Source organism: Diabrotica undecimpunctata, chromosome 3 (assembly GCF_040954645.1).
Source record: "Diabrotica undecimpunctata isolate CICGRU chromosome 3, icDiaUnde3, whole genome shotgun sequence".
NCBI lineage: Eukaryota > Metazoa > Arthropoda > Insecta > Coleoptera > Chrysomelidae > Diabrotica > Diabrotica undecimpunctata.
The window spans coordinates 171,249,168-171,258,602 of record NC_092805.1 but is presented as its reverse complement, the minus strand read 5'-3'; the positions used below and the strand labels follow the sequence as shown (position 1 = coordinate 171,258,602).

Below are 9,435 nucleotides of genomic sequence, written 5' to 3'. Positions count from 1 at the left end.
TCCTATCTTGTTATTCATAGTATCATGTTTAAAACGACATCTATGCAAAAAAGGCTCACTTACGTTCTTTCCATCCCTACTATTTTTGACAAATTGTGCGCCATCTACTGTTGAATCAAGACTTTATATTTTATACAAATATGAAATATGATTTTTATAAAGAAACCTCCGTAGCAACGCACGTGTCTTCGAATATTTATTTACATAAGAAGGAAATACGTCAAAATCAGCTGTTATTCTCTTCTAGAATCGTAATCACGACTCTTATTGACAAACATTCGCACAAGTGTCACAATCCTCGTTTATCAGTACAGATAACGAACAATAACAAGTAAAAAGGGGAAGATCAATCATTTCCAAGTTAAAAAACGAAGTGAACAAGTGCACAGACTGTTACGAAAATGAAGTTACAGCATAATCTAATTTGTGTGCTAATTTTTGGACTTTGTGGCCATATCGGATCAAATTTAGCTCCTGTGGTATTTATACCTGGAGATGGTGGAGCTCAATTGGAGGCCAAAATAAACAAAACTCAGAAGGTAATTTCTCATCTCTCATATAGATACAGCAATAGTCACCTTGGGGAAACACTAGGTATGGAATCATATAACGGTAAACTGCATTGTTAAACTATTTCATCAACAATTATAATTAGTACAAAAATACCAAAAATTCGTAATTTCTTGCAAGGTGATATCAGTATTAAAAGGTCAATGTATTTTGTTAATTGAATTCGAGAATGTTTTGTTATCAATATATATTTGATAAACTCTTCATAATGATGTTTGTATTGGTTAAATAATTTAAATTAATCATGGCAAAGTATGACTATCTGTAAACACTGAAATATACATCAAAATATTTTTAAAATGTCCTTTTAATTGTTTTTAATTATTTTTTTCAATACTGTTTATTATTGTATATTTTTGGTACCTTGCATTTATTTATCTTTTATTATTTACTGATAGTTTTTGCGTTTTTAGTCCATTATGACTTTGCACATTTTTCTGTTGTACCTATAATGCTATTTTTAACTGTCCAATTTTTGGCGTTATTATGTTGTATCATCCTTTGTGGTTTGGACATTTTTTTGTTTATTTTTGCTAGCTCTTTTGGTAGAAATTTGCAACTTACTTATTTTCGTGGGTATTGAAAAATAAAATAAAAAGCTATTAAATATGTACAAAATGCCTGTCTGCCCGGTCTGCCCCTGACTATCGTTACTTTGATGTAAAGTGTGTGTTTAAATGAGGTAAAAATTCAAAAAAAACAGCTACTAGATATGTAAGGGTGTAAACTATTCAATGACCACAGCTGTGTATACCCACTACATTTTATCCTGAAGATTTACATAACAAAAACAGTTTTTTAAAGTCATCTTTGCTCTTCTTCTTGATTAAAGCTATATGTGACTTCTTACCTCACCTTTTCATTCTTTGTTGAAATTTGAACGTTTCTATCAACATAAAATCTATTGTAATTACTACAGCTAAGTTCCTCAGAAAAAAATGCCCTTATTCAACCAGCTTTCTGTGATAACATTAATATCATATCTTGAACAATTTAGCATTACTTACAACTCTGCCACTTTAGTATGAAGCCCTCACTGATAATATATTTGCAATGTGGTATCAGTTATTTTTCTTGTGGTGTGAAAGGTGTTACTTGGCTAGCTGTCCTTTTTTACTACTTCCTTACTGGTAAATCCATAAATGTATCGAGTGGTGTAGCCATCATTTTCTCCCATATTCTTAGCTTGAAGGTCAGTTTTTACTTTCTTAAACTGGTCTCTTTGCATCATTGTCTGATGTAAACTAATCTTATACTTTGACTCGTTCAGTTTTAATACACAGTTAATGAGTAAAGACAACTTTTAATCATCTGCAGGAACCTATCTTTCTTGCATGAATATTAATGACTTTTTTTACTTTACCTAGCCCTCATTGCATCTACAATTGACCATGTCTTCACTGATCTAACCAAACTTTCTCTGAACTAAAAAAACAGTTTACAGTTTATGTAAATTATCGTAAATCAGTACTTAAGTTGACTCAAATCAGAAAAACATTGTTTATACCATGGACATATAAAGATACACACTTTTACAGTTTGTTGAAAAAATACTAAACATTTGTCTGCCTGTTAAAGGCCTTTTTGGAGTGTATATAAACACATATAGAGTGAATATAGGCAGCATGTTCTTATATTGTAGCTAATGATTGGCCCTTTTGTAGATCCATTATATATGTGAATCAGTATCAAACGATTTCTTTAATATATGGTTGAACCTAGAACTTCTGATGCCTTTAATCGTAGATTGTTGGATAGACAATGTAAGGTTAATTTATGACAATAAAACTAGAACAACCAGAAACAACGACGGAGTAGATATAAGAGTTCCTGGCTGGGGTGGAAGTGAGACTGTCGAATGGCTGGATCCCAGTCATGCATCTACAGGAAAATATTTCGTAGGAATAGGAAACACCTTGGTTGAAATGGGGTATGTGAGGAATGTTAGTATTAAAGGAGCTCCTTATGATTTTAGGAAAGCACCAAGTGAGTATATGTTCATAATGGTCTTGATAAATATTATACTGGTGTCATTATATCAAATCTACAATTCACTTTAATGTTTTAGATGAGAACCAAGACTTTTTTGTGAATCTCAAAACCTTAGTAGAAGATACCTACAAAGAAAACAACAATACTCCAGTTGTACTGTTGGCCCATTCTATGGGTGGGCCCATGTCACTGACATTTTTAAACAGACAGACTCAGTCTTGGAAAGATAAATATATTAGATGTTTGATATCTTTGGCTGCTGTTTGGGGAGGGTCTGTTAAAGCAGTAAAGGTATTTGCGATTGGTAAGTAATAAAGTTACAAAATAGTTTTCTGCGAAGTTTTGAATAGTTTTCACGCAACTGGTGGTTTGAGGATTGCCAAATATATCCGCTGATCTATCATAGGGCTAATAATTAACTGCAATTAATATCGAAAGGAACAAATATTTATTCGTTTGTCTTTTATATAAATTAAAATTTGCAGAATCCATAAAATAATATAATGAAAATGAACTTTTTCAAAGCTTTCTCTCATTTGTACATTTGAAGCATACCACACATTATAAGGACATGACAGTTCTGCCAAAATATTTCGTTCTGTGGATGTTCTTTGTAGCTATCTTCACCGCAGCATATTCTGGACATGGAATTTTGTTTGGGAAACCAAAAAAATTCATGAAAAATCGGAAATTACCACAAAAAGTATTATAAAAATATAAAATTACTTACAAAATAATATAAAATCTATTCAAATAAATATAAATACCAATATTTATGCTTTTACCATGAAAAAATAAAAAAAATATTACAAAAATATATAATTTATTCAAATATTGTAAAAATAACTCTCGCGCATCTGCGTAATAATTGGAATTTTATATACATTTACGATGTTGCCACATCGATTTATAATTACTTTTTACGGAGTGAGAATGTAAAAAATATATAATTGAAACCCAAATGCTGACATTACATTGTATATCCGTTGTTATCGGTCCGATTGGAGCGTATGATGCGTTAAATGAGGGGATAACGATTATATTAAGAGAAAAAACGAACAAGGCGACTAGCAAAAGGGCACTACACCTTATCTTCGTTATTAAGGAACGTATAGCAAGGTATACCACATGACTGTATCAATATACATAATTTGCTTATTCTGTCTGTCTGTCTGTCCGCAACAAAAACCCCAGCGCCGGCATTACATGATATATCCGTTGTTATTGGTACGATTGGAGCGAGTGATGCGCTAAATGGAAGGGAAGGGGATGTCACTCACAGCATCTTCCTATGTATAAAAATAGATTTACCTTTGCAGTGTGACAAAACAAAAGCATTTTAGTAGAACACCATACGTTCTAGAATATCTACTCATAATGGAGATACGGATGAGCCCATGGCTTAGAAATTTTGCTTATAGAAATCATTCATCAAAAATCAACATTTTCAAAACGTTTTCATGACGTTGGACATTATCTACAGCTAAAATATCTGTTAATTTTAACAGGCTAATACTCAAAATGTATATTTTAGGTGATGATTTGGGATCGTACGCCCTCAGAGAGAGTGTAATGAGACAAGAACAGATCACGTCACCGAGCTTGGCTTGGCTGTTACCGTCGAAACTGTTTTGGAAACCAGATGAAGTCTTGGTGCAGACTGATAAGAAAAACTACACGATCAATGATTTAGAACAATTTTTTCAGTAAGTATAAGTCATTATGTATCATTATAATTCATCCTAGGTTAGCGACTGTCAGTTGGCAATGTTGATTTTAAAAAGTTAGTCCCTCCACACAAGAAATCCATAATAAATGTAAATAATCAACATAACCTAACTTGTATACACTTGATTACCGGAATACTTCTTCTTCTTTTAATGTAAACATGACTTTGTCTGTTTTTCAATGCGCCTCCAGTAAGTTGTTCCATCGTTTTTGTGATCTCCCTACTGACCGTTTTCCTATTGGGGAACCGTCTCTTGTCGTCTTTACTACTCTATTTGTTGTCATTTGGCTTATATGATTATTCCATTCTACTCTTCTATTTCTTCCCAGTTCTTGATGTTCTTCACCTTGCATCTACGTCGTATATCTGTACTTCTAGCTCTGTCCCATAGTGTCTTACCATCAATTTTTCATTTTTGTTTTCATGTCTGCTGTTTCTAAAATCTTTTTTGTCCTCTCTGTGTCAGGTCTTGTTTCTGCTGTGTATGTCATTATTGGTCTGATGACTGTTTTGTAAATTCTGCCTTTCATTTCTTTCCCGACATTTTTATTTTCCTATATGGTTAGCTTCAGGCAGCCTGCGGCTCTGTTTGCTCTATTCACTTGATCTTTCACTTCAGTTTCGAACTTTCCATAGCTAGATAATGTGATGCCTAGATATTGAAACTCCATCACTTGTTCACCAAATTTCTGTACAACACAATTTGAAAGAAAAAAAAATAGTCTAAAACACGTTCAACTTTGGTTCAACACGCTCATTTTTTGTTAATTTTGTAACGTATTATAGGAGAGTTATTTGTATGTAATATATTAAAATTCATATACAAAATCATTAAATGTCAAACCTTCATTATCAACTCATTCAGCATAGTGACTAGGCCACTACCGAACCGTATGTTTATGGGAATCCATGACCGAGCTCAAAAATGATTTTTTTTTTTGATGACTTAATATAAAAGAAATAATTTATCTGATTGTGCGTATAATGGATTGTTTTTCATTCGAGTGATGCGCCTTTCTTTTTTTGCACAGGCAGGCAAAATCTGTAACTTATTTCTACATTTGACAAACGATATTAACAAAGAATATAGAAGGAGAGTTCAAATGGGCGATTTGGTTACGGTTATGATACTTCAAAACAATCCTTAAGAGCATCATGAAAGATATAGTTAGGGGGAAGTGGGAAAGGAGTACGAACGGAGCTATTTATTTAACTTATGTATCCACGCTTAATCAAATTTCGATGCCATTGATTTGCAAACTTCTTTTTTTGTTTTTCATACAATAAAATCTTTATTTTAATACTTAAAAAGGTATGAAATTTACAATGTTCAAAGTATTTATTTTTTTTTTATTACATGTAAATAAAATTGTATAACTTTGAATTAGAAATAGGTTTGTTCCAACACTACGAAAAACCGTCACGTAATTTTTTATTATACTGTTTTTCTGCTCAAAAATTTACGAAATATTTTAAAAAATTTTCAAAATATATTCAACCAAAAATTTCATTTTCTCAGTACTTTTCATTAAACTTTTTAGACTATTTTCGAAATTATTTCATTGTCCTGTTCAAAAAAGTATTCAATGAAACTTGAAATGACAATGAAATTTTATGGCGGCCATGTCTACGTTCAATGTATGCCTTATCGTCCCTTTAATCTTACCTAAACAATATTCCAGGTCCGCTTGATATGCTTAGCAATTTGTTTTACGAGAATTACCATAAGTTTCCTTGATATGCTCATTGCCTGTCTCGATGGTCTGAACAAGACACTTCATCTAAGGCATGCCATTTTTAACAGTTTGGTGTTTGTATTGCCCCAGGTCAGATAATAGGAATTCGTATCATAGTCAATGACTAATTGCAGTGCATTTTTCATGCCATCTCTCACTAGCTTTTCCAACTTCTTTGATCGTTGTTCGGGATCATCATATGTGAGGTGTGCTGATCTGAGAACTATCTCCTTCATAACTTCTGCCTCTATGACCTTTATCTTAACTGCCGTTTAGTCTGTGGAACAGAGATCATAACCAATCTTTTGTGTTAAGGTTTTGGTGTTAATTCCTGATGGTTTTTCCATCAAGCTCTTTCTCGGGGACGCGGGTGATAACCATATATATTTAAGTTTGCTTTGTCCCACAGGCCCTCAATAGTCTTCACCACTTCAGTCGTTCATTTTTTTTTGTATACTCGTTAACACAGTTCACCCACAGGGTCCCTTCGCTAAACGATGTTTTATGGGACTGCAGAAGTTCATTTTGACCTCCGATAGGAGCCTCATCAAGTGCTTGCTCCAGTTTGTTTGACACCATCAGGATGGTGTCTGTGTGCTACCACTATTCTGAATGCTTTTGCCACTGTGTTTTATGACCTAGTCTGCTCGTTAGAGCCCCTTGGTTTCTTAGCAGCTCTGTTACGAGGGGGTGATGGTATTCTCTTAAAGTCTCTTTTTATTTGGTTTTCTTGAAATCTGCTATGGTCCACGTCCCAGGAGCCATTTTTGCCTTTTTTCTCATCTTCCTTTCTTGAGCTCTAGAGAGGCGTTATTTGAGACTTACTTATTTATTTTTGTTAATTTAAAAATCCGAAATTATAATTCACAATTTCGAATTTTCAAATTGTAAAAAATAATTCTTTGGTGTATGTGCTAAAAAGCAAATCATAGCGTACTAATATGATCAGGAATTGTTTTTTGATCGAATAATATTTTATTTTCTTTAAAAAATTTTATAAAACGCAAAAATTTAATGCTATTCTACGACTACGCGGCATCTACATATAAAAATATCTAAAGTTGCATTTGTTGCCCCACTCTTTCATATTTTAGAAGCAGTAATAGCGCTGACATGACCGCTCCCTAGTGGTAAAAATAAGGAACTAAAATCTTGATCAAAACATGTGTATAACCTTTGCCGACGCTAAACAATGAAAGTGAAAGATCCATCCATATGCGTCTATATTCTTTGATACTAATATAGCAAATATACCAATATACAACTGTAATTTACATTACAGCAGTGCCATCTATAGGCCAAGCTGATAACTGGTGCATACTTTTATTAACACCTTTAAATATATTTTACAGAGGAATCAATTATCCTAACGGTTGGGAAATGCGGAAAGATACAGAACCGTATCAAGTGAATTTTAAGCCGCCAGGCGTTGAAGTTTATTGTTTATATGGAACAGGAGTTAAGACTGTGGAAAGGTGAGCGGTATAGTTTTTTTTCTTGGTTTAACTTATTAATAATTAACGTATCCTAATCAATATTAATTGATAAACTTAATAATAATTCCTGTACCTGCTAAAATATTTGCAAGTGTCAAAATTTCGACTCTTTTTGTGAAGTCATCTTCAATACTTAATCTTGCACGGAAGTCTCAGAATAAAATTGAGAGGAATTGACGATTTGATGTTTTTAAACTTCTCTAAGAACAGAGCTGGGTAAAATTACATGTACTTTAAAAATAATTTTTAAGTAGGAATTGTCCAGCTCTGTTTAAGAGCTTTTACAGAGTGATTTATTTGGCTACTACATTTTAGGTTATATTACAAACCTGGAACTGATTTAACGGGCTATCCCACCCTGATATACGGCGATGGAGATAGCACGGTCAATCGACGCTCACTAGAAGGATGCATACACTGGCGAACTCTTCAGAAACAAAAAGTGTTCGTGCAAGAATTACCGAATGTGGATCATTTGCAAATTTTGCAGGACAAAAGCACTCAGTTGTACGTTAAAGAAATTCTTAAAAAGATAGCCATGACAAAAAGAACAAAACGACGAAAAAGCTACAAGGACTATTTAGCAAGATGGAGGTGGAATTGATTTTTTTTCTATTTTCATATTCAAAAGTTTTTAATTGGCAGTTCAAAATATTTTTGTACAGTATCGGAAAATGTATAAGAATCAGACGAGACTAGTTACATTGTCAATATATCCGTGTGGAGACTTTTAACAAACTTTTTTTATGGTACTCACCACATTTAGGGCATAATGTAAGAACAAATCAGTCAATTTCTTCTTGTTCATAGTCGTGTATGGTCATAAAATCAATTACTCGAAAATATCTGCAATTTTTTTTAATATTGGACGAGTCTTACGCATTTATATCTCCATATAAAGCTTGTTGTGACCGAGCAACAGCTGATGTTCTTACTTTTATAGTTGCGCCATCTATCCACGAGTATTTAAACGTCACGTTACTGTCGCTCGTCTACACCCTCTATCCATTATTCAGACATTAGTGTATGAAGTCCACTCTCCTAATTATTTTTTGAACCATAAAATTTAAATAATTTTTTGTGTCTAGGACTCTTAAGGCCTATTAATTTAGCAATTGATATTCCCAAAAGAGATATATTTTAAAATTGCAAGTAATAATCTTAAAAAGCCGTCAATAAAGAAGTTCACCTGATGTACGTAGACTTACAAAAAGCATATGACAGTGTACCCCTAAGTAAACTATGGTCAACCCTACAGCAAACCAACATTAAGCATGGTCTTATCAAAGCAGTTCAAAGTCTGTATAATGGAACGACTGCAAAAATTAAAACTGGATCAAGGATATCTGAAGGATTTAAGGTCACGAAAGGACTAAAGCAGGGTTGCTGTATTTCGCCTACCCTTTTCAAAATTTATCTGGAACAAGCACTCAAGCTGTGGAAAAGAAAATGTAATGGCATGGGAATTCCTCTCAATGACGAGACTACACTATACACCTTATGTTTCGCTGATGACCAAATACTGATTGCTCAGGATCATGACGACTTGAGTTACATGACTCGGAAGCTTATAGAAGAATATAACAAATGGGGTCTCGAAGTCAACATTAAGAAAACTGAAGCCATGTGTATTGGGGGGACAAAACAGTCCATTATATTAGACGATGGGGTAGAAATTAGAAACTGTGATGAATACAAGTACCTGGGTATGAAGATAACTCAAGATGGAACACTCGATGCTGCTATAAAAGACAGAAACATACAGGGTAGAAAAGCCATATCCATGATGAACGGAATTCTGTGGGACCAAACAATATCTAAAGCGAACAAACAACTCATATACAACACCATACTTAAAAGTGTAATCACATATGGCAGCGAAGTTTGGCAAATGAAACAAAGAACAGAGAAA

General features: G+C 33.4%; 1 protein-coding gene across 2 annotated transcripts; it reads left to right on the top strand.

Annotated features, from left to right (window-relative positions):
• The first annotated feature begins 229 nt into the window (after positions 1–229).
• Positions 230–8,718, top strand: LOC140437826 (lysosomal phospholipase A and acyltransferase-like). Of its 2 annotated transcripts, none has more exons than XM_072527589.1 (6): positions 230–539; positions 2,235–2,556; positions 2,639–2,866; positions 4,097–4,268; positions 7,380–7,502; positions 7,839–8,713. In XM_072527589.1, the coding sequence occupies exons 1-6, from the start codon at positions 402–404 to the stop codon at positions 8,125–8,127; spliced, it is 1,272 nt and encodes a 423-aa protein (XP_072383690.1). In that variant the 5' UTR covers positions 230–401; the 3' UTR covers positions 8,128–8,713. The 2 variants fall into 2 exon arrangements, with proteins under 2 accessions (XP_072383690.1, XP_072383691.1); XM_072527590.1 differs by having other exon boundaries at positions 466–594; positions 7,839–8,718.
• Positions 8,719–9,435: the final 717 nt, after the last annotated feature.

Bases quoted from the DNA above. Each gene is read 5' to 3' on its own strand.
- LOC140437826 (XM_072527589.1), top strand. From the start codon at position 402: ATGAAGTTACAGCATAATCTAATTTGTGTGCTAATTTTTGGACTTTGT. The intron at 2,557-2,638 runs GTGAGTATATGT...TTAATGTTTTAG, and splicing joins TGATTTTAGGAAAGCACCAA to ATGAGAACCAAGACTTTTTT. The intron at 4,269-7,379 runs GTAAGTATAAGT...TATATTTTACAG, and splicing joins GATTTAGAACAATTTTTTCA to AGGAATCAATTATCCTAACG.